This window comes from Typopeltis vanoorti, chromosome 16, assembly GCF_054136105.1.
Source record: "Typopeltis vanoorti isolate ZY-2024b chromosome 16, IOZ_Tvanoo_1.0, whole genome shotgun sequence".
Classification (NCBI taxonomy): domain Eukaryota; kingdom Metazoa; phylum Arthropoda; class Arachnida; order Uropygi; family Thelyphonidae; genus Typopeltis; species Typopeltis vanoorti.
Window position 1 is genome coordinate 74,616,096 of NC_143564.1, and position 25,902 is coordinate 74,641,997.

The following is a 25,902-nucleotide window of genomic DNA, read 5'->3' on the forward strand; positions in this document are numbered from 1 at the left end:
AACCGAAGCACAAATGTTTTTAAATTATAGTGTGGCTTTTTGTCTCAAATTGTGCTGCAGTTGTGCTTCGGTTGGATACGTGTTCTTTCTTCAGTGATGTTTGTTGAAACTTTGTTGTATATATATTGTGTTTTGCTGCTGTTTGTTGCACTACTTCAGCGTCTAAATATGGCTTCTGACAAGAGATGTACATCAGTGGCTTGGAAGACTTCTATACGAAAGTCTGGCTCTGCCTTTGATTTTTAGCAGTGTATGCATTGTGGAAACGGCTATATCTATGCACCGAAGAATGTGAAGGATCTGTGGACTGTTTGGCTAAATGAGAAGAATGAAAACATCGACGTATGTGAGAAGTGTCGGGATAGACTGGAGCGATTAGGAATGGAAGCAGACATCAGAACCGTAGCAGAAGAGCTTTGGCACGAGTTTGTAAAAATGAAAAGTGAACTTCATCTTCTGCAAGAGGAATTGGAAGTGCTCAGTAAGGAGGTTCTGGAAATTAAAACTGAGTTAAATATGTTGAATAGAGAAATTAGGACTATGGAGATTACTTTATCTGAAGTAACTAGAACAGGATTAAGTATGGGAGAGTCTTTAGTGATTGATGAGGTAATAAATAGTATGTGAGTGATTAGGAGTCAACAAAAATGATTGCACAAGAGGTCTAGAAGAAACGACCTGTTGTGAAAGTGAGGGAGCAAGTAAAAGAGTGTTGAGGGAAAGTAATGAAACTGGGAGAGTCATGCTGAATACCGTAAAAAATGAGGCCATGAGTTACGCTTGTTTGGACTTGGATGAAGTTATAAGTGGTACAATATATGGTGATTCTGTAATTAAGAGTATGGAGAGCGGTATTCCTGAGGAGTGCTTGGCTGGTGGAACAAAGAGACAGTGGCTTTAGCAATAAAGAGAGGGTATGATGCAGAAAAGATGATAGTTATGGTGGATACAAATGACCTGTGTGGTAGTATTAATTGGGTAGCAAAAGATTTAAGAACATTGTTAGATATTGTGAAGAAGAAAAGTGTCAAAGGGAGGATAGTGTGTGTGCTGCCTCGTTTTGACAATTATTAGTTAACTAGACGAGAGATGCTAATGAATGATATGATTGCAAGAATGTGTAAAAAAAAGAGATCTGGAATTTGTTGATGCCTGGAGTGTGTTTGAAGGCAAAAGATATGCAAGAGATTGGTTGCATCTGAATATGGAAAGTCATAAGCAATTGAAGAGGTTACTGTTTTCTGGACAAGTTGAAGTAATTGGGCAGGGATACTAAAATTGAAAAGTTGAGTGTAAGAGGGAGAAACTTAAGCAATAATTGTATATTTGTTGATCCTTATTCGGAATAAATTGCAGAATAGAGTGGATAAAAATAGGCATGGGACTACTGAAATTAGTGATATGTATATCAGTTCTAAAGCATGTACAAGAATTAAAGGGAATCTGCAATTTTTGTATACTAATGCAAGAAGCATTCAAAATAAGAGGGAAGAATTTTTGGCATTAGTGAAACTTCTGTCAACAGAAAATGTGGTTATTAGAATTGAATGTGATGGGTACAGTATTTTCAGGGAGGATAGAGAAGATAGAATGGTGATAGGAGTACTGTTGATAACTGATGATTTGCAGCTAAAGAAAGTAGTATATCAAGAGGATAGACGTGTAAATGATAGTTCATTTGAGGCGGTCTGGTGTGAAATAGTGACCAACATTACTGAATATACAGTTGGTTGTTGCTATAGGTGAGGGAGGGGTACAGGGGATGATATTGAATTCATGTATCAGCAAATTAGTGCAATGAGTGCTGGGCTAGGGATTATTATGGGAGATTTAAAATCTGGTGATATCATTTGCTAGGAGGAAATATCACATGGCAAAAAGGAAATGGAATTCATACATCTTCTAAGAGATAATTACTTGAAACAGCACATAACTGAAGGGACACGTGGTGTGAGAGTGTTGGACCTGATAATTGGTTCAGAGGACATATGCATAAGTAAGGTGTCCTCGTTACCTCCAGTTGGTGAGAGCATTTATGTGGTATTGACTTGTGAGGTTGCAAATTTTGTGAATTTCATTCTTTAGAAGGGGATATATACAGAACTACAGGTTAGGCAGTTATAACAAGCTTCAGAGTGAGCTTACAGCCATCCCATGGCAGAACATATTGCAAGGGAAAGATGTTAGCAGTGCATGGGATATAATCAGCGGGTATCTGAGGAAGGGAGTATCAGAATGTATCCCCATGGTCAGGAAGACATACAAGATAGGTGTTAGATTGATGAATAGTAGTATCAAGCTTGGTCTGCAAAAAAAAAAAAAAAGAAAATGTTATGGAGAATTTACAAGGAGAAAGGTGATCAGTACACCCATGAGCAGTACAAGGCTCAAGCTAGGAAGGTTACCAGCATAGTAAAAGCTAAATTAGATTATGAGAAGACCTTAGCCAAGGAGTAATCCCAAAGAATTCTTTTGCTATGTGGCAAGCAAAAGGAAGAATGACTTCAGAAGGATAACTTTAGTACGTCCTGATGGTATTGAGGTGACCAATTCAGATGTAATAATAGAGTTACTGAGTGATCACTTTTCAAAAGTCTATCACCCAAGTGAGGATATCTCTGTACCTGTAGCAATAACTAATGTGAGAATTGAAGTTAAGAAATCAGAGGTACTTAGTATATTGCAAAATTTAAATGCAAACACTGCTGTAGGTTTAGATGGAATATCTGCTTGGGTGTTGCATGAATGTGCAATGGAATTGTCAATGCCTGTTACTTGGTTATTTAACTTAAGTTTGAACTCTGGTGTGGTCCCTAGGGAATGAAAGGAAGGCAAAATAGTTCCTTTGCATAAAGATGGCTCTGAGACTGCAGTGGTTAATTACAGACCCATCATGATCTTGTGAGTGGTGGCAGAAGTATTGGAAAAGTTGGTTAAAGACAGAATTCAAGAATGGGTGGATCAGGATATGATACTCTATAGGGGCCAACATGGTTTAGTTAAAGGTCAATCCTGCCTTAGTAGTTTATTAACTTTTTATAATAGAAAGACATCTGAGTTGGACAAAGGAAATGGAATCCAGAAGTACACAGTGGTACTTCTGGATTTTGCTGAGGCTTTTGACAGGATACCCCCATGTAATACTCTTGTGCAAATTGGAGCAGATGGGGATGGATACTAAACTGGTGATATGGATAAGAGAATGGCTCAGGGAGAGATACCAGGAAGTGATGTATGGAGGAGCAGAGTCCAGGTTGAGGCAAGTGACCAGTGGTGTGCCTCAGGGCTCTGTGCTTGGGCCGTTATCGTTTAATTTATACATAAATGATATAGGAAATGGCTTAAAGGGAGATATTCAGTTGTTTGCTGATGATGCAAAGTTGGGTAGCAGCACAATAAAAACTCAAGCCGATGTTGAGAGTTTGCAGGATAATTTAAATAAGCTGGCAAAATGGGTAAAAGGTAATGGATGTCAGTTCAATGTGGAAAAGTGTAAAGTTTTGCATTTTGGGATTAAAAGATTACCAGCTTTGTACTACATTGATGGAATGGTACTCCAAGAAATTGATGAGGCTAGGAACTTTGGGGGTGTTGGTGGATAGGGAGATGATGTTCAGAGGACACGTTGCTTAGGTGTCCAAGATTTCACATAGGATTACTTGGTTATTGAAGAACACTTAGAGTTTGGAGGGCAAGGTTGTTGGGGGTGAAATTGTCATTTTGCATTCTCTGATGTGTAATTTCAGCTCTCTATGTTGCTTTTCTGTGATGTGTTTATTGTTTCTACTCTCCTGGTCTAAGCACTTGCACACAGCAAATAACTGCAATGATGTATGCTAGAATGAGTGCCTTTATTTTCACTTCACTCAAAACTACTGCCTCCTATTTAAGTCTTGGTTCTTCAAAAAATGTGCCAAAGCAGTCCAAGCTAAATGCAGCATACACTCAGTGGCTCAATTTGAAAACATCATCTTCTAGTTAACACTTTACCCTGTAAGAAATCTAAAAAAAGTTATCATCAAATCCAGATCAGACAATTTAAATTAAATGCACTAAAGTTGCTCCTGCCAAAATGGCAATCAAGTATGCTATTCCTCCACTAAGGCTACTCAGCAAAACTTCTTTCTTATCATATTTCCATCTCTTTCATTTTTATGGAACAATGGTGGCATCTAAAGATAAGACTACTGGCATAAGTCTTTTCTTTCAACCCTTGTATAGATGACCACATCAAATCCTGCAATACCCAGGAACTGCTCACTTTGTCTTCTCAGATCTTTTTGTCAGAAAGATAGCAGGGAAATACTCAAATAGCCATGATACTAATAGGACTTCTGGTACAAAGAGTATCCTTCCAGTTGTGATAAAAAAATAAATAAAATAAAAAAATAATTATCTCCAGAATTAATACTTGTCCTGTGTTGCCTATATAAGCTGGTATACTTATCTAACATCGTCCTACCAGCATGGAAGCAAGCAAGCATTTATTCTGCCTGTCCTAAAAGAGGGAAATAAATGTTAACCATTATCTGCTGTTCTTTTGCTCTCAACTCATTCCTCTCAAAAGTGAGGGAAAAGGTCTTCAGCAACAACTTCACTAAATTGGTGATCACCGCTATGGATTCCACTATTCTCAACAGTAGACCTATTCACTAACCTTGTCCTGTGGACACAAGTCTTGAAAATACTTAGAAGAACTCATGTGGTCTCTCTTGATATTTTCATGGGATTGTGTCTAGCATCAAGGTCTTCTCACCAAGCTTCCATCTTAGTGTCTATCTCTTGCCCTCCCTCTTACCATTTGCATATAACAGTGGGTAGTGAGTTCATTATCAATACTGGAGTCTCTGTTTCTGTTCTCTCACCTATGCTTTTTATTCTGTATGTCAGTGACCTTCTCTATTTGATTTTAAATCCTATTCCTAGTTTAGCTAACGATATTAATCTCCATTTCTCTTCTTCCTTAAAGAATCCTGTACTCAATTCATTCAAGCTTCAAGATCTTCCAATCATCCAATGACTTAAACACTGATCTCTTTGCCATTGAGGCAAAGATAATGTAGTGAATTTTAATGCTATCAAAGCACAGCCCTGTGTTATTACCTAGACAGAGGATCCTACTTCACCCCACCTTCTCACTTTTGATAATGTTTCAATTTCCATCCAAGATGGAAATTGAAATGGACTGACTCACCTGTAGTTTATCCTGGCATAAGCACACACATTACATCCACAGTCTCCTTATTTCTAAAAGATTGCTATTTTTCATTCAAAACCCTAATTCTCTCCTGCTCAACCCCACAATATAATATACCTTACAATAACTTCTCATGTCTGGATTGGTGCACACAAAATCTCTTTCCCAAGAATTCCTGGTTGTATACCAAAAAAGAGGACAAGTCACCTGATAGTGGCCCATTCTCTAACAAACTCCTTTTGGTCACTTTCTCATAGGCATTCTGTTTCTGCACTACTATGCACATATATATATATACTTTCATGGGCATTGTGCATTTCAACAGTTTTCCTTTTGTTGCAAGTTTCAGTGTATAGGATGCAATGAAGTCAAAGTGGATCATATGCCTCTTGTGATCTGTTGCTTTTTTTTAATCCCAAGCTGCTTTTGTTAAAATTTTTATAACCACATTCAAGTTATGATAATTTCTTTTCCTTCATAGTTACATGGTGATCAGCATTCATTATTAAAAATATATGGAAATGACCATCATGTTATAGGAAAACTTCAGCTTAATATAAACCAAAATAATCATTGATGTTTTGATCTTCATATCAAGGTTTTCTTTCATTCATATCTTGAGTATACACATGTATACAAAGACACAAGCTATATTACAATCTCCATGTTATGCTGAAGTCACAGTAGTAAATGATGATGACCTGATACGAAGGTCAAAACATTGAGTGATTATTTTGGTTTATATTAAACTGAAGTTTTACTATAGCACGGTACTTATATCCATGATTTTTAATCATGAAAGATAATTTCCCTATCTTGTTCAGAACCAGTTTGTGCATCTGGAGAATGGAAGTTTGTTTTGACTGTGGAAAGCAAGAGTAGTATCATAGGCCTTACTATTTGGCACTGTTGAATGTGAGTCGAAAAACTGCTGACAGAAATGAGTTTTGTGGGAGAGGAATGATGATCTTTATGGTGTAATTAGAATGAAAACCAATGAAAAATGTTGGGACGATAGTGTTATTTGGTAACATGTAGATAGAAGTTCAGTTAGATTATTATTATTATTTAATCTTGCTCAGTTGAAACTGTAGACATTATCATTCATTGATTGTATATTTAATGCATATAATTTTTGCAACAAAGTATATAAGTTAATACAAGTAACTTGTCCATTTGATAAGGAGAAGATATAAATTTTATGAAGGGGGAGAGTGGGAATTTGATTAAAACATGAGAGTATTCCTATAAATTTTACATTAAAAAAATAGCAAGTGAAAATATAAAAAAGTTATTTTTTATTGTAGAAAGTAGAGTGGGTTTAGTGGAAGGGTAGTAAGAAGAGAAAGTGGATGAATTAAAGATAGATGGCATAAATTTCAGTAGTAAGCATTGTTATTCACTGGCGGGGGGGTCTGATTTTTTATTAATTTTTCACAGATTTTATAAAACATATAGCACATCATTGCCATGTTATGTGAACATGTATGGAAGATGGCAAATTGACATATATATTATTCTTTTCAGGTAAAAGATTTTGGGACATGCCAGATGGCATGTCAGCAGCTAATAGAAGGAGGGCATCAAGAAGGATGGACAGTTTGCCATGAACTTGGGCAATGTCCTGAGTTCAAAGACACAGAAGTGAGGTTAGTTATATATAAACACACATTCATATGTGCATGCGCACGTGCACACATACATGAAATATTTTATAGTAACGTGATTTTGTTTTATAGTTTGTTTTGTGTGTATAGTGTAATATTGTTCACTGATAGTTTAAATCAAGAGCAGTTCTGTGTAAAAATTAGTTCAATGTCTTTAATTTTACTAAAATCTTAAATAGCAGACATATGTAATGGTTATTTGACTTTTCAAAATTGGTTACCCTTTCAACAGTTGATCTCTAAAAAATATTAAAAATGTGAAATTCTTCACATTAATTTAAAGAAAGTTCTAGATTTCAGAATTTCTTGTTTTTTTTGCTTTAATTAACAGTAGATAAGTGTATAGCTTTCAATTAATTAAATCTAATTTTGTTTAATTTTAGGAAGTCTGGAAACTTGTGACTGGCTTAATATATTTGCTATATAATTTCTGAATTCATAAGAATTGTTTTTTTTTTTTGTTGATTCTCAGTTGTTGAAAGAATTTCACTTCTGATTATTGTGATGAATCCATGTTTATTAATCAGCATATAGTGACTTAAACATTAGAAATAAAAGTCACATTGTCTTATATATTTAAAAGTGAATATTTGTTAATTCGTCTATTTTTATTATACTCATTTGCATTGTTGGACCTACTGCTTCCCTCAAATTTTTGACATATTTGGGTAAACCATAGTCTAAGTTTGCATTGTAAAATTATGTGGCTTCCAAAATTTTATCCTCCTTTAGACACCATTATCAGTTAGTTATACCCTTGTGTGTTTTTTATTTGGATCATAATAGTCATTGTGATTGTTGTTGGTATGGAACTTTTTTGTTATTTCAAAATCTGTTCTAAAAAATGTACCTCTCATTTTTTCATATAGTTGAAGGATTAAAAAAAAAGTTATAATGAAAAAAAAAATGCCCATGAACATAACCAAATGTTCATGGGCATTCTACTATCAATCATTAGTCTGGTTTTTAAGAATATATGCCAGTTGTTATTACTTCTCTCTCTCTCTCTCTCTAGAAAGGTGATGACTATATAGATTATATAATTACTAAAATAATTTAATTACAGTTTCCTCTATTTTGCTAAAGTAAATTGATATTATCAAAGAGCAGTGCAGAGTTCGAGATAATATGAATTCCAGCATATCATGGTTAGTAAGAGGGAAGTGAAGAAACAATGTAATGCCAAAAGTCCTAAATTGTACCATCTAGTGAGCTTGATGACACTGTTGATTCAGCTGATGGTCCTAGGCAGACACATCCACCAACAATCATACAGCCAACCCTTTCAGTAGTATGGCATTGTATAAACTTTGGATTAACAGGACAAAATTGAATTGTTCTCATGAAAAAATCCTTACCATTGAACTTACAAACATTCATAACATTCTCTCCTTGCATGGCACCCATTCATGGAAGAGGGGAAAGAATCTTCCCTTTTCATTCTTCCTCTTTTTTTGTACTTTGCTGTACTTTTCTTGAGTCTTTTTTTTACTCTCTTATCTTCCGGACAAACATCTAAGATTCATTACCTTCCCCTCCTTACTCTGTTGTGATCTGTGGACATCCGAAAAAACAGAGAGATCATGGTAGTCTCACATTACCTCTCCTCCAGCTTCGGGTGGGGGGGGGGGGGTAAAAAAAAGAAAGAAAAGAAAAAAAGCAGACCTAGATGGCCCAGCCAGAAGCAGTGGGCTTACCTGCAAAGGTCATGTCATAGTAAGTTTCCTTCCCCATAATCCACTAACAGGATTCAAAACTTTCTGCAGTGCTGTTATAGCATCCTTGATAACTCTGTTCCACTTCTGAATGCATTTATTTCTTTTTTAGATACTGGGTGTCCATGTGTGGCTCTATGGTAGATGGGGATCTTTGGGATTCCCATCAAACCAAAAATACATAAATTCTTTGTTGTTTATTATTTTAACGGTATAATAGAACACAGAAACTAAGTAAATAATTAATTTATTAACTTGATGCTGATATTTCGCTGGTATTATAACCAGCATCTTCAGAGCACAAAAACACTGTTTGTCACAATACGCGAGACTAAAACAACATGGTGTACTTAAACAAAATTGTAGCAGCAACACAAAGACTGGAGTCCTGATTTTGTTTTTGACAAACAGTGTTTTTGTGCTCTGAAGATGCTGGTTATAATACCAGCGAAATATCAGCATCAAGTTAATAAATTAATTATTTACTTAGTTTCTGTGTTCTATTATACCGTTAAAATAATAAACAACATGTTCGACGAACACATAAGTCTGTCCACACGCATGAATTCTTTGTCTGAAATTTTTTGAAATCCCCCAAAAGTCCAGCCAAGTACATATATACTGTACCCACATCACATGATAACAGAAATAAGAAAATAAGAAACTAAAAAAAAGTAACCCACTTATAAATATACTGTTGTTTCTCATCATCTATTGCACAAGTGAAATACCAATAGGGAAAATGCAACCCTTCTTTATTCCAGAGGGTTTAGAACGCTTTGTAAATTTGGATCTTCCAAAACAGTTAAAATATGTGGTTGTATTTCTTGTGAAAATATTACTTTTGGATGGGAATCTTTGGCTCCAAACCAAAAATCCCTTTTGTCATGAATTCATCTGAAAATTTTTTGAACTCCCTCAAAAGGCCTTGGCAAAGTACATATATACATATATACTCATTCATATGAGTACTGTATATATGTACAGTACTCATATGAATCATCATCATCAAATTCCTGCCATGTATCCTGCACCCTCAAGGGGTGTACAGGATCTGATAGTACTACATGAAAAATATACATCATTACTAACTTCTTATCTACAATTTTCCTCCAAATCAGTCTGTTACTTGTCAAGACTCCAACATTATCAGATCTTATATTTCTATCGTCTAAGGCAGTGCTTCCCAAACTTATGGATGCCAAGGCCCCCTTTGGAAAAATTTAAATATTTCACGGCCCCCCCATCGAAAAAAAAAATCGTAATACAGACATATTATTATAATATTTTCATATTCATTTATATTCATTTATAATAATTTATATTCAATATAATTGATATTCAAGATTTTCATTTGTAATGTTTTTTGTGTTGCTTATCAATACCTTTGAAATGAAACTTATATGAATAAGCATATATTTGTTAATATTGATTAATCGCCGAAATACGCAAGAAGCAAAATTTGTTAACCAACACCAATGTGTAATTTTTTTTCCATGTTAAAATATAAAACAGAACAAAAAATAAATAATAAAAATTAAATACGTTTCTTTTAAGATTAAAAAAAAATCTACTGTGTCTTAAAACATTTTAAATTTGTTTTCATTATTTCACGGCCTCCCTCAACGAAACTTACGGCCCCCAAGGGGGCTGCGGCCCACAGTTTGGGAAGCGCTGGCCTAAGGCACTTTGCACTGTATCAATCCACCTATATCTTGGTCTTCCTCTGGGTCGTTTTCCTGCCAACCTGGCAGAGAACACTTATTTTGCTAATCTTTCCTTGCCCATTCTGTTTAAGTGACCATACCACCTGAGATTAGCTCTGATAACACATTCCTGGATGCTGACAATGTCAAATTCTTTCCTAATATCCTCATTTTTAATATGATATTGCCATTGATGCATCTGTTCACCCCTATAATCTTTCTCAGCACTCTCAAATCTGCGGTCTCTAGTCTTTGGTCAAGTGTTTTACTTCTGATCTGGCTCTCAGATCCATGAGTTAAAACTGGTTTGAACACTGTCTTGCATACAGCTAATTTAGTGTTCTGACTAATTTCTCTCTTATTCCACATGAATTTATTCAATGGACTTCCTACCATACCAGCTGTGTTGATTCTATATTGAATTTACCATCTTCAAAAAAATCGTGCCTAAGTAGCTGAAATGTTTTACTTTTTCCACAAGTTCTCCATTCACAACGCAGTTGACATTTTCAACAATTCTGCCTATTTTCATTGTCTTTGTCTTTTTATTGCTGATCTTCATGCCATATCTATTACAACAGTTATTCAGTTTAGTCAGGGAATCTTTCACACTTGTAGCGGATTTATTTAGAAGTATAACATCATCTGCATAAAGGAAAGAGCTGACATTAGCATCTCCAATTTTGACATCATGTTTAATACCACTTTCCTTCATAATATGATCCATATAGGTAATGAATAACAGAGGGGATAATGTGCATCCTTGTCTCACACCAGATTTAAGATTAAATCATCTTCCTGTACTTCCTTCAATTCTAACTGCTGACTTACAACTTAAATAAAGCCTAAGTATTGCATGATATAATGCCCCATTGACACTATATAACTGCAGCATATTGAATAGCTTCTCTCTTGGCACCTTGTCAAATGCCTTTTCCATATCGACAAAACTTAAATAGATCTCTGTTATATTCCAATGATTTCTCAATTATTTGTCGTAAAGTGAAGATCTGATCCTGACAGCCTCTATTTTGGCCTGAATCCAGCTTGCTTTTTAACCAAGCTTTTCTTCCACAATTCTTCTCAACTGTTTCTCAAGTATACTTGCATAGATCTTACCATGAACACTCAGTAGGGAAATACCTTATTTCCCTTTTTATAGATGAGTATTATGAGAAGCTCTACTCCAATCAGAGGGAATTCGTCCCTCTGTCCAGGCCTTCTGAACTATGCAGTATAGCCACTGTAAGACTTTTATACCACCATACTTCAGCATTTCTGGCCGAATATCATCTACTCCTGCTGCCTTTCCACATTTCAAGCCTTTGATGGCTTTTTCTACTTCAGGTATGGATATGTATTCCTGCCTGCATGCCTGATTAGTGTTTTTTACCACTGTGCTGTCATCACTGCTTGTTTCATTTAGCAGTTTTTTGAAGTTATTACTCCATACTTCAAGGATATCTTTTTCTCCAGTTTTCATGTCACCTTTATCATCTCTAACTCCTTTAACAGCACTCCTTCCTCCATTTCTAAGCTTCTTCAACAACTTCCTGAATATTTTGCCACCTTTTTGATATTTATTTTCTATGTTCTTGCCAGCCAAAGTCCTCCCATAACTTTTGTTTAGCTAGTTTTACACAGTATTTAGCATTCTTACATTTGTCTCAGTATTCTCTAAGAGCAGAAGCTGACTTATTTGCCATTAACTTTTGATATGCTTTCTTCTTTTCCTTCCTAGCCTCTTTAACTTCCTGTGTCCACCACAGAGTTCTGATTTTTATATCCTTGCAGACGACCTCACCACATGCCTCTCCGGTTGAATCAATCAGGGTTTTCTTCAAGGTTGCCACTGAATCTTCAAGGTTTGGTTCCTGTTCTCAAATTCTTTCATTTTTTATTCAATAATCTTTGTGTATTTAGTCTACAGTTCACATCTAAGAGCTCAACTTTTATTTACTTTAAAACTTTCTTAGATGTTATCTTTTCAATATGAAATTCAGTTTTATCCTGCTCAAGACTAGATAGTGTTCACTTCCAATTTAAAATCCTCTGTACACTCTGGTGCCTGCACCAGGGAAAAAGACATCACTATCAATAACATAGTCAGTGAGACTTTTCTTATTCTTTGCCTCTTCTCTCCATGTGAATTCGTGCACATTTTTATGTTGGAACATGGTGTTAGTAATAACTAGCCAATGTCCTGAGAAGAAATCCAACAGGTATTTGCCATTATTATTAGCTTTGCTCTTTTCTCCAAATTTTCCCAAAATATTTTGTATGTATGACAATCATTTCCTACTCTGCTGTTTAGATCCCTAACAAGGACCATCTTTTCCTTTTTCATTGTGTCAGTTGCTTTCTCTAAAGCATCAAAAAATTCCTCCACTTCTACCTTAGTAGAACTTCTGTGGAACCACAGGCACTAATAAGCCTCATTGTCCAGTTCCCCATTCTCATATTTGCCCAAATTACTCTACTGGAGACTGCCTGCCTTTCAAGAATATTAGCCTTGTATTTAGTGTTGAATACTTTCTTTTCCTTGATTGTCATTGCCTGAATATAACATTTTGCATTTGTTGCTCAAAAAGATCTCACCAGTTTTTGTCTTTTTTGTTTCAGTCACCCCTATTATGTCAATCTGGTACTTATCTAATTCCTCAGCTAGCTCCATTTCTTTGCCATTCAGGCTTCTTATGTTGATAGTACTGATCTTTAACTCTGATGTTGAGTTGGGGTGTGTTTTCAGATTTGTTCCAGTAACCGACTTTTCACTGTTCGCCCTGGTTCCCTGGCAAAAACAATTGGGCCTTGTTTAACCTGGCAACACCCTAGTCGGCATAAAATTTTGTTATGTTGTACCATATTTTGTATATTGGTTTAACCCAATAAGAATATAATTTGGTTTGCAAAATCCCAAATTACCAGTCCATCCTCGTTTGTTCAGTATCCAAGTAGATACTTAACAGTCATTCATTTTTTTGACAAGAAGGTGAAGATTAGACATTAGGTCTGAAGCTCTGGCCATTTCTCCACATTTCTTTAAAGGCTATGTGGAGGTCTCCTCAGTTATACAGCTTTGACTCTTAAGCATCCCTGAAATAAAAAAATAATAAACAAAAAAGAAAAGGGTTTAGAAAGATTGGTAGGATCTCCCAAAATTGTTATGTGTGGTATTTCTTGTGGAAACATCATGTCAGTAACACCCAGAAAACTGCTGCCATCAGAATCATTGAAAAGTACCAATTATAGTAACATCTCATAAAATGCTCAGCTGTTCTTAGAAGTGTGGTGGTATTCAATTTTTTATTTTATGTATTTATTTATTTGTTTATTTCATGATAATAAAATCATGAAAAAGTCATACGACCTAACAACAGTGCCATTTGTTGCTAAGTGATTAAGGAGAAAAAAAGTAATCTGTTAATGTTTCTTAAAGAATTTGGGTTGTACTCAGTGAGAAAACCATGTGGGAGAGATTGTTCCAAAGAACAGAGATGAATGAAACAAAGCAGAATGATGATGAGCGATTTGTTTGATATAGTTTTAGTTAGTTGAACAGTATGGGCATTGGCCAGCAGCTGCCCTATTTCTTACATCATTAGAAGAACATGGAGGAATGGTAGTTGCCAGTTCAGCAGAGCAGTGCCCTTGAAAGAACCCATAGAAAAAAAGTCTATGGGAAAGTGATTGAAATGTAAACGTATTGTCTGTTGTTCCTTTGTAATATTATGCTATTATTTACTTGATGTTCTCTTTACTCTATTGTTATGCATTTACTCTTTACCTTAAATTACTACAGGTTATCTAATTTCTAATACCTTGGGAACCTTGGAAGATTTATTTAATGTTATGACTGCACCACCAAGATTTCCCATTATGGGTATTAAATATAATTAAGATTACCTGCAGAATCTCTCTAGATCTATCTCAAACCTTATTGATAGTCATGTCTACTCTTATTTATCTTTGCTCATAGTTTTGTATTTATTTAGAAACAGTGCATTGGATTAAGAATCAGTGAATACACAATTTATTAAACTATGATGCAGTTATACAGTATCTTAATTGAATTGGCTCTTTCTAAAAATCTAAAGCTAAGAATTATAATATCTCAATAAATGCACATACATTAAAACATGCAGCAATACTATGATACAAGAATCTATGTTCTCATCCAATACTAATTTGTTCATGCAATACATACTTCAATTAACAAGTTTCTCATATCTGAATTATACAAATTAATCTTTACCTTCTTAGTCTGGAACAAACAATCATAATTAAACTTTGCAAGTATCCCATGGATTATCAGTCTATCTTTCGTAATGTTAAACAAACACATAAAATTCTACTCGCAGTTCTTCTCCGACACATATATTTTAACTGGCTTTTTAATCTCTTTACTGGTTCCACTGACTCCTTTTTCCATCCTGGCATATCACACCGATGCTGTCTAGGTCAGCTGAAGGCATTCGATAATCGATGCACATTGCGGACTATCTTACTGGCAAGGCGTGCTGGTCTGACTTCTCCTTTGATACTTCCGGGCTTCTCTCTGGAGAATAACAGACCCATGTCTGCAATGCTGCATCGAGACACCACGACAGGATACTGCCTTCTTTCCTCGTTTCTGCATACCTTGGAGTTTTTCCTGATCCTTTCTTGTACTTCTCCTCAGGTTCCTGGACTAAGGGTTGAGAACCCCTAATATTCGTGCACAAAAGGGGATGTGTCCTTCAGAGTTGTCAATTACTTCTGTTTTCCACGGAACACACAAAAGCAATCTTATTTACCAAATGCGGGACATCCTTATATGTTCGCCGCCTTTTGTTACACTGTCCTTGAGACTTGCATTGGTGAAAGCACTTTACATTATATAAACAAAGCTTCTGATCCATTTCTTTAAATTCAGAATCACATCAAATGCCGGGCCGCTTTCTAAGGCATTTGCCCTTCAAATATACAGTTTAACATTCATATAGTTTTAACATATACTTGCATGGTTTTTCATCAATCAAAAAATTATTACAACTACAGAGTTAATATATACCTTATATACAAAATTCGTAACAAAAATTTACAATCAGTGATAAATTACAATATCCTTCTTTATACAATATTCGTGACCTCTGTAAAAGTTGATGCAAAGATAAGAAAAAAAAATCCTACTACATTGAATTTTACAGTAGGGAGCCTGTAAAAGAGAGAGAGAGTCACCTATTAGGAAGGTTTTGGGTACACCACCCCAAATGTGAGCTCATATTCAAAATAAATTGCTCATTCCAAGGTGTTGAGCTGAAGAGAAGTAATGTTTTTTAAGTCTGAGGAAAATATTGATGTAATGTGTTTCTGCCAAGATAAGCTGGGGCTATGGATTTTTTTTGTTTTATTTTTATATATTTTCTCATCTTTTTTATTTATTTTTTACATCATCCAGAAACCTTGCTCTAGAGGCCACACATGGAACTTTTTCAAGCCAGCTCCAGTAAGTGAGGCAGTTGTCTCACACCAGGTGTTAAAATTCATCTCTGTAGGCTGGTGGTTGGATGACTCACTATCTGTTGCATCACAAACACCTTCAATAAGAGATTTCTTAATACCAAAATTAAACAAAGTCCCTTGTCTCTTATTCATATTAAATCTGCAGTCCTCTTACTTTTAAAAAATCACGGCACTATGGTTTCAAAACTTTCACCCTACAATACGAACTTGCGAAGAAAGTATTCAGTATTACTAGATTTGAGAACCGGATACAGACCACCTTGATCTTCAATTTTAGTGGAATACTTCCTTGCTGATTGGTCACTAACATTTGCAACACAGATATTATTTCTTTCAGTTTTGAGAACAGAGGATATGCCTCCCATTGTTGTAATTGGCTTGCAGGCAATTTTTATGATTGGTCATAAACAGCGGTATTCCCTTTCCCAAATGTTGAAAAGTTTCGATGTATGAAAATTAACGATATACACAGATGTTATTAGGCATTCTGGGGCTGATTTTTTTTGACATATTCATGAATATTATTCTCCTCAGAATATTTCCACTATAAAATATTTATTCATGAAAAATGCTTAGAAAACTGAAATGACAAATTGCAGGAGAACCTCTCGCAGAACAATTATTCATCTTTCACGGAACATTAGTGTTCTGCAGAACACAGTTTGGGAAACCCTGAGTTAGTGGATGGCTGAATATGTTTACCATCTATTTACCATAGAGCTACAATTTAAATAGACCTAGAGAGTCTTATATTGCAGATTCCTCTGCCCATACTTGTTGAGCTTGACTTTAATGGACATAATAGTTTGTTGGGTAGTGCTAACAACATGAATCGATGCAGCCAGGTTGTTGAGTACATGCTTGACAACAACTTCTTTCTTAATCATGGACACAGTACCTTCTTTCATATGCCTACTTTCTTGAATTCTGCAATGGATCTTATGATCTGCTCCCCTCCCATTCTCCCACTGTACATATGTGATGTTGAAGAGAACCATATATGTAAGTGATTATTTCTCTTTGCTTTACTCTATATACTTCCAGGATGAATGTTCTCCCTCATGGATTCCTATGAAGAAAACTGAGCAGGCTGACCAGAATATTTTTTTTTTCCATTTTTCAAAGTGTAATGCTAAGGCAGTAACCCAAAAACTGAAACGCTTATCAAGGAAGCTTATGTATATAGCAAATTTTTTATTGCCCACGCAACAATAACTGCAATTTCAGAAATAAAATAAATAAATAAATCACCTTGGTTTATAGCTATTATTTCTGGGAATTTCTGGGAAAATTCCCATGTTACTCCTCTAAGTAAATATTATTTTTATTGCTATTTAGCCTATTTTTGTTTAGGAGTGCCACTTTTGTAATGTCATTGACTTTTTACTCAAATTTTAGGGTATTACTGATGCTTTATATAGACAGATATATGAAGAATATATAGGCAGAAAAATTTGGGTATTACCATTGTAAAATGTTGCTGATTGCCTTCTTATTCAGCAGCATCCTGGCATGTGGTGATATACATTCATCTGCTCTTAAAGGAAGGAAGTACGATTGAAAGGAAGCGGGGGATTGGAAAAAGTGGGGATAGAGAGATATGGGAGAATTATTGGTGAGGCAAGGGGGTTTGTGAACTTTTTTTTAAAAAAAAAACAGCTTTTATTTATTATTAAGGGTTGACAGGGAATACTTTGGGAGGGGATGAAAATAGAAAGTTTTTGGGGAAAGGGAAGGATATGATGGGATAAGATCAGTGGGAGTAACTGGGTGCGAGTTGTTTTGACAGTGTGTCATCTTCGGAGCTCATGGAGGGAAGTGGAGGCTATGTCATGCTGGCTTGGTGTTTCTGTCTTTGGTATCTGTGTTATTTCCTATTGATCAGAGTTGTGACCTAATTTTTATGTTATGGAGCTTCCAACTCTCGGAGATTATGTGGGGTCGGTGGAATATTTATTGAGTTTTTGTCACATTTTATGGCTATTGTTTCTAATATTCTAAGCATTGTTTCATTTTCTTGTATATCTATTATTGTTATGGCCTTGTCGATTTGCGGGGTATTTCTGTTCAAGGGTGTGGACTGTAATTTCTGTTTTCCCTGTACTTTGTATTCTGTATTTATTGCAAGGGAGAGTACACTGCAACAGTTAAATCCTATTCATTATCAGAGTATGTTGTTAGTTTACTAGAGGTCTATTTATAACATGTACTGCATTTATATATTTGTGTGTGTGTGTGTGTGTGTGTGTGTGTATATAGAAACATCATATAAAATTACATGACCCTTTTTACATTAAATACAACATATCTGCAAAGGCAGAAATCAACATCTCTTAGTCAAAAACTTTGACAGTAATAGAGAGCTTTGCAAATCTTGCTGTGAAAAATCAAAAAAGTTTTAGATCAATCCTTAAAGTTTGCACGGAAAAATGACTTCTCTTCATATTCAGTTACTATTTAAACAAAGTACCAAAAATATCAAGTGTTCTCCATAAAACTCAGCCATCTAGAACAGAAATAGAAAACACAATATATGGAACATTCCAGCGTTTTTTCCTTGGCAGCTGTCAGTTCCAACCAGACAAAAATAGCTTTTCATTTAATCTTCACTCAGAGAACCAAAAATCACAATAGTGAACAATATAGCCATCCCTCGATTAATTCTTAGTTTTCAATTAATGCCTTATTGTTTTTCTGTACCCAAATGCAATTAATGCACATCTAAAATTCAATTAGTGTGCCTACATACATCTTAAAAATAGGTGTTACAGATTAAAAAAAAATTTTATCTATACATTTTTTTATGGCTAACTATTTTAAAAAATCACTCACCAGGATGAAATAATTTAGTTACCAATTTAAAACATTTAAAGTTATTTTTTGATGGTATACTGCACTATTTCCATGTACACTATGTTCCAAATTTACCACCAAAATTTATGTCATCTGCTAATTACATAGTATTTTGCTTATCATATCTTGTGCCTCCTTTATTATTATTATATGACACCTCCAGGGAATCCAAAGACTCATCGAGAGAGGACACCTCTACAGCTCTTTGTCTCCATCCCTCATTCCACCAATTACAACGAACTGCAACTGCACTAATGCCATCTACCACCCACCACCACTAGTATTTTCACAGAAAATCATAAACATCCATGCCCATGGTGGGATTCAAACCCACAGCCTTTTGGCTGGAGAGTGGATATGCTAACCACTTGGCCAACCAGGCTGGCAAAAACTAATTAATGCCAGCAGCACTCACGGTTTCCAGGCAGCTGCCCTCCCAAGTACTAACTGGGCTCAAGTTTTGCTTAACTTCACTGTTGATCAGACAAGAACTGGTGCTTTCAAACCAATCTGGCTGCTGACAATTGTTTTCCTTTTTTATTTTAAAGTATTTTCCAACCTTTAAATCATGAGTAAAAGAATTAATGAGCAAAAAAGTGGAAGCGTGAAAAAGATAAAATCTTTTTCATGCTTCCACATTTTAGCTTTTTAGATATAAAAGTAATCTCATTGGAAGAAAAACTTGAAATAATAATGAAAAATGAACAAGATGAGTCCAGAGCAAAGATAGGACAAGAACACAAATTGGCAGAATCAACTATATGAGCAATTTTAAGCAGAGCTGCTAAATACAAAGAGAAAAGTTCATCATGCATGCAGACAACTCGAAACCAAAGTATTATAATGATAATGATTGAATTAGAGAGACTTCTTTCTTCATGGATCAAAAATTGTAACCAAAAATGGATCCTGCTAAGCACTGACCTTATTAAATCCAAAAGCATTAAATCTCTTTGCAGTCTTGAAAGAAAGGGCTATCAGTGATGGAAAAGAAGAATTCCAAGCTAGTGCTGAGTGGTTTGAGCATTTCAAAAAGAGAAATAGCCTACATAATGTTCAAATCACAGGCAAAGCTGCAAGTGCGAGGTGGCTGCAAATTACCATCAGTTGTACGAAAAAAAGAAACAGATTGCCTGCCAAACTACATTAGCTCAATTCTTTGTTAAGAACTAGAATAATAAATTTATACTCTGAATATGTTTTATTGTCTTTCAGCTTCATGGTTTTCCTTTAACTTTAAATTAGAGACATACTCTAATTTTTTTATAAATGAAATTAAGGATCAAAAGATGAATTTGAGGAACGAATTATACTTTTTCCCATAGGTTATATTTGATTAGTGCGTTTTCAATGAATCCATCCATTTTAAAGAACAAAATAGGCGCGTTAATTGAGGGATTGGTGTATAACCTTTTCAACAGGAACTTGAACAAAGAAGGAAATCACAAAACACAGCCATTTATTCCTTATTCCAATTCTCCCTTATATTTTTCTACCTGTTCCCATTTTTTAAACGCCTCTACTCTCTACATGCCTAGTTAACTGCTACTTTTGATATATCTGCATGTGCATAGTATTATTAAGTGAACTTGTGTCTATTATAGACACAAATATAAGGGGGGGGAAGGACTTTTTAATTCAGTTGTATATTATTATTTTCTTTGGAATATTAATAAAGTAGATTGGACTTTTAGTTTCAAGTGAGTATTGCTTTTTATGACCTAAATCACATTCGTATTTTTTAATTGATTTCTTCAAATAGATGTTTCCTGCTGTCCTTTGCTCTTGCATATTGCACTTCAGAATTGATTGAGTCTATTCTAAAAGTTAGAAATGAGCTTCAGCTACAGGTAATTGGGTTTCTCATTGAACAGCATTTAAATGGTACAAAATAGTGATATTTATATTTCAATTTGTTTGAAATCTGTTTAATAGTTAAAATATTTTAATGTTAAATGCTAATTATTGAATTTTAAATGTTTTAAATGTTAATTATTTTAATTATGAAATTTAATAATAATTATTAAATAGTTCTAAGTACAACAGGCTTTCTAAATTCATCATATGGCAGAATGCTTTTATCAAAACTAATAAAGAAAGAAATGGTTGTAAACAGTCATAAGTTGTGTTTTGCAATAGCATTCTTGTATACTTAATTCATTAATAAATGGTAGGATAAGTGGAAAGATAAATTTAGTTCAGATGCAGTATGCAAAACTTCATTAAATTTCATCCAGTCAGTGTACAGAATTATTAATATGAATTTTTTTTCTAGATTTTGCCAAGTTACTGTAATATATATTTTGATACATTTTGTTTCTTTGTGACCCTGCAAGTGGAATAATTGCAACAAAAATGGCAATGATTTGACATTAATGCTTCTAAATACCTACTATGAAAAACCCATCCAGCTGTAGTTATATAATAACTTACATATTAAGACGTTCGCTGCCACGCTACTTTGGCATGGTCTGTTCCCCTACGCCGAGCAGTTTTACTTCTTCAAGGTCAGTACGATAATCTCGTTACCGGAGGTAAACGTCCTACGAGTATACTCGTAGTTGGCTTGTACAGAGCATATACGGTCTATGAGAATACACAGTTTTGATGCTAGCCCCACAAGCCAAGCATTTTCACTTCTTCAAGGTCACTACAATAATCTCATTCCCGGCGGTAAGCGTCATACGAGTATACTCGTAGCTGGCTTGTGAAGCAGGTTTACCCACTATGAGTATACTCGTAGTTGGCAGCGAACGTGTTAAGGAACAAAAAAAAAAAGACTTATAGGAGCTTATGCATTTTGTTAATCATATTTTGTTAACCATATTTAAAAACAGGTTCACCACCACTAAGTTCTGGTAGGAGAATTCAGTATAAATGAGTGATGAATAATTAGAAAAATCTTCTTTACAGTGCACTGAGAAACAGAAACTTGTGTTTGATTTTATGTTCTTGTTTTTATTTTTATGTATCTTATTGACTTCACACATTAGAAGGCTCAAAACCTATAACAGGACAGTGCCATGAGTTCATAATAAATTTAGTTTAATCCTTTATCCATGTGTGAGCAAACAAAGTTTGCACTTGAAAGTATATCCTATCAATCCTATCTCAGTATCTCCCATGATTCAAAACACATCTCCTTGCGGATATGTATGATGTTATGCATTAAGGGAAGGGACACTACCCAGACTAGTTTCAACCTTCATTGAGGTCTCTTCAGTGGGAGCCAGGTCCAGAAGTCGAGATACCAGGCAGAAGCAATAGTGAGGTCATCTTTACCTATAGGAGTTGCCAAAAGTTGTGGCACCTTTTTATTAAATTACTCTGGATTTAGAGAAAGATGTTGAAAGTTTATTTTTCACTTGGTTAGACTATAATAAATTTAGTTTAATCCTTTATCCACGTGTGAGCAAACAAAGTTTGCACCTGAAAGTATCTTCAGGACTGGGGTAAGGTAATACAGCACTGGGAAACTCGTTGCAAAGGTGGACCAAGCTAACATCAATCCTATCTCAGTATCTCCCATAATTCAAAACACATCTCCTTGCAGATATGTATAATGTTATGCATTAAGGGAAGGGACACTACCCAGACTAGTTTCGACCTTCATTGAGGTCTCTTCAGTGGGAGCCAGGTCCAGACGTTGAGATACCAGGCAGAAGCAATAGCGAGGTCATCTTTACCTATAGGAGTTGCCAAAAGGTGTGGCACCTTTTTATTAAATTACTCTGGATTTAGAGAAAGATGTTGAAAGTTTATTTTTCACTTGATTAGACTATAATAAATTTAGTTTAATCCTTTATCCAAGTGTGAGCAAACAAAGTTATTATAGTCTAACCAAGTGAAAAATAAACTTTCAACATGAGTTCATAAGTGATTACAGAGAAAAAAGGAATCTGTTAAAATGTCTTTCTTGAAGAGTTGGGGGAGTTGCATTTATTGGGGAAAATAGTATGGGAATGGTTGCTCTGAAAGATGGAGATATATCAAATGAAAGATGATAAGTTGGTTCATTGTGCTTGAAAACTATACGTGGATGTTTACTGGTAGCTGCCATTACTCATATTTCAGTAGATGAAGGTGGTAGAATGGTGGTGGTGGCGAGTTCAGAATCCATAAAAATACCTGTAGAAAAGACATAATGCTGAAGCAGTATTTTGGGTAAGCAATCAGCTGGAGGGAATTAGTCAGAGAGGGTGTTATCTAATTACATGAATGGCTCTCTTTTGGATACAGTGACTCATTCTGAAGAAGGTTTTTGGAGCCACAGAGCTGAGATCAACTTTATAAGGTTGGGTGGATTTTGGATTTATAAAGTGTTAGGAGTTTAGTGGAAGATAAGTAATGTTTAGAATGAAATAAATACCAAGATTTTTATGGAGGCTGTAGAGGCTATGGAAGTGATGTATACATGTCAAGTTAGGCTAGATGCAAAAGTCAATCCTGGAAGAAAGATCTGAATTTGATTGGTGAATGGAATGTTATATGAAGTAGTCTTTTTTATTTATTTATTTATTTTGGGGGGGTGGGGATTTTAAATGTGATTTTGATTTGGTAGCATTAAAATTCACTTAATTATCTTCACTTCCAATTTAGACTATTTAGAAGATTCATATTAGTCATTGGCCATAAAAAATCCTGAAGAATGAGTCATCTGAGAAGTAAGCTTTATAAATGAAGAAGAGGAATGCTGTCATTGCAAAAACTATGAATAATGTTGGATATTAATGAGAATATCATTGTATAGGGGGAATAGCATAGGTGGAAGTACAGAGCCTTTGGGTTCTGCAGCACTGATGAAAAAAATCAGACTAGAGGGAACCTTCCACCATGACACACACAGTGAATGAGCAGAGAGGAATCTCTCAATCCATTCACAAATAGTAGGAGGGAGACCATAAGATCGCAACTTGATTTTTTGGTACTGAAATAGCTGGTTGATGATGACCTTTTCAGTCACTTTTGAGTGAGTTGAGGGTAATGGGACAATAGTCTGATGGTTTATTTTTATCTCCTTTTTATCCATGCTGTTGAATAGTGCTAGACGAATACAATATATTGTAAAGGCAATACAATGTCGGTGCTAGTTCTGTAGCACAAGCTATTAGTTCTTGAAGGATACTAGATACATGAAGGGTAAGTATTTTTTGATGTCCTTGTGATAAAATTTTAGGGTAATAGATGATGGGTTATTGGAATACAAGTTCTTAGTACAACTGGAGGGATACTACCTAGGTCAGGGAGACTTGTTTGTATCAAGGCTATTTGATACAAACAAGTCTCCCTGACCTGATGTTCTTATGATGAATTTTGCGATGTATGTATGCTGCTGATTGTTTGAAAAATAGTCAAAGGAGATTTGTATTGGGTCTAAACAAGCATTGGAGGTGAAGGCTTGATGCTAAGAGGTCTGTCTTATCTTTAGGAGAGACAGACAGAGAAACAGTGGTAAAAGAGAAATCTGGCCACTGCTCCATCAGGATGACAGAGGTGGAAACATAGTAGGACAGAAGTTTTGATCAACTTGAGTAAAAACCAGAAAGTGCAATTGTCATTTAAGCTGGAAGCAAGCTTAGCATATTTGGAGCTTGCAAAATCTTAGATTTTATTTTTTTTATTTATTTTTTATTTTTTGCAATAGTTACAGGCAGTGTTACATGCTGAGTGAGAAATTTTAGTCTGGACCCTTTTGGCACATTTATTGGAAAACACAAGGCTTGCTTAAGAGTGATTTGAGTGGAGTTGAGAATAAATGCACACATCATAAGAAGAATTTCAGTTTTTTAAATATGAGGAAGTAGAAACAATAATCAGACTGTGGAAGAGAGGCATAGAAACCCTGAAGGTCATCCCAGTTGGCACTATTGTGCTGCCATAGGCTGTAAGGCTTAGAAGGAGAGGAATGCACTGTAGTAAAAGAAACATGGACATATTGGAAGTTTATTTTGCACTTGGTTAGACTATAATAAATTTAGTTTCCTTTATCCAAGTGTAAGCAAACAAAGTTTGCACCTGAAAATATCTTCAGGACTCAGGTAAGGTGGTGCATCCCTTGGCAACTCGTAGCAAAGGTGGATCAAGGTCTCATCACTCCTTGTCTCGGTATCTCCCATAATACAAAGCCATCTCCTTGCTGACATGTATACTACTATGCATTAAGGGAAGGGCCACTACCCAGACTGGTTTCGACCTTTATTGAGGTCTGGAAAAGAAGAACTCCACCATGGACAGTACAAAATCTTAACTTCAGGCAGGGAGGACAACAAACACCAAGAAGGAGTAGCACTTATATTAAAACCAAAGGCTCAAAACACTCTATTGTCTTACAATCCTACTCACCTAGGATAATTAAAGCAAGATTCAAAACATCAATTGGATCACTAACTATTGTTCAAGTATACTCATCAACTTCGACATCATCAGAAGAAGACATTGAGGAGTTCTATATAGATTTGCAAAAATCAGTACAGCAGACATCAAGTCAAGATCTCCTAATTGTAATGGAGGGACTTAAATGCAAAAGTAGGCAAAGACTAGGATACCTGGCCAAGAGTGATCGGAAAGTTCAGGTATGAAGAAAGCAATGAACGTGGCGAAAGACTGCTAAACTTCTGCTCAAATAATAGATTAACAATAACCAACACTCTCTTTAAACATCCAAAACCCCAATGAAAATGGACATGGATATCACCGGACAGACAAACCAAGAATATGATAGTAAATTATTATTATTGTAAAGCAAAGATAGAAATCAAGTATCCTAAATTGCAGATCCTTCTCTGCAGATTGTGAATATTCTACGAAAATATCAACTAGAACTAGATAAAAACCTGAAGGAACTACCAAAACAGAATATAAACATCGAAGAACATTGGTGCAAATTAAAGGAAATAATATTAAATTCAGCAGAAAAAACAATAGGTTACACAGAAAGAGAAAGTAAAAAGGATTGGATCTCGAATGAAGTAAAAAGGTTAAGCGATCAAAGGAAAAACATGAAACTATAACAGAAATGAATATAATAGATTAACCAGAGAAATGAGAAAACTAGTTAAAAGAAACAAGAATAACTGGTTAGAAGAAAAATGCAAAATGGCAGAAAAGCTATCAAAAGAAAATAACCTTCATGGATTATATAAACAAATAGACCAAATTAGTAAGACACGGACAACAAAAATTATACTGATCAAAAACAAAGAGGGACAACTAATTGTGAAAGTAAAACAAAAAAGAATGGCTAGATGGGAAGAATACTT

The 25,902-nt window shown here is 35.1% G+C and overlaps 1 protein-coding gene across 1 annotated transcript in view; it reads left to right on the forward strand.

The window, feature by feature from the left end:
* Positions 1-25,902, forward strand: part of LOC150098133 (NBAS subunit of NRZ tethering complex-like) — a 1,063,858-nt gene that overhangs the window by 651,267 nt on the left and 386,689 nt on the right. Inside the window, exons 35-36 of the mRNA XM_090406267.1 lie at positions 6,725-6,846; positions 20,406-20,493. Coding sequence (XP_090262393.1) covers positions 6,725-6,846; positions 20,406-20,493 — 210 coding nt within the window. The remainder of the gene's footprint in view (positions 1-6,724; positions 6,847-20,405; positions 20,494-25,902) is intronic.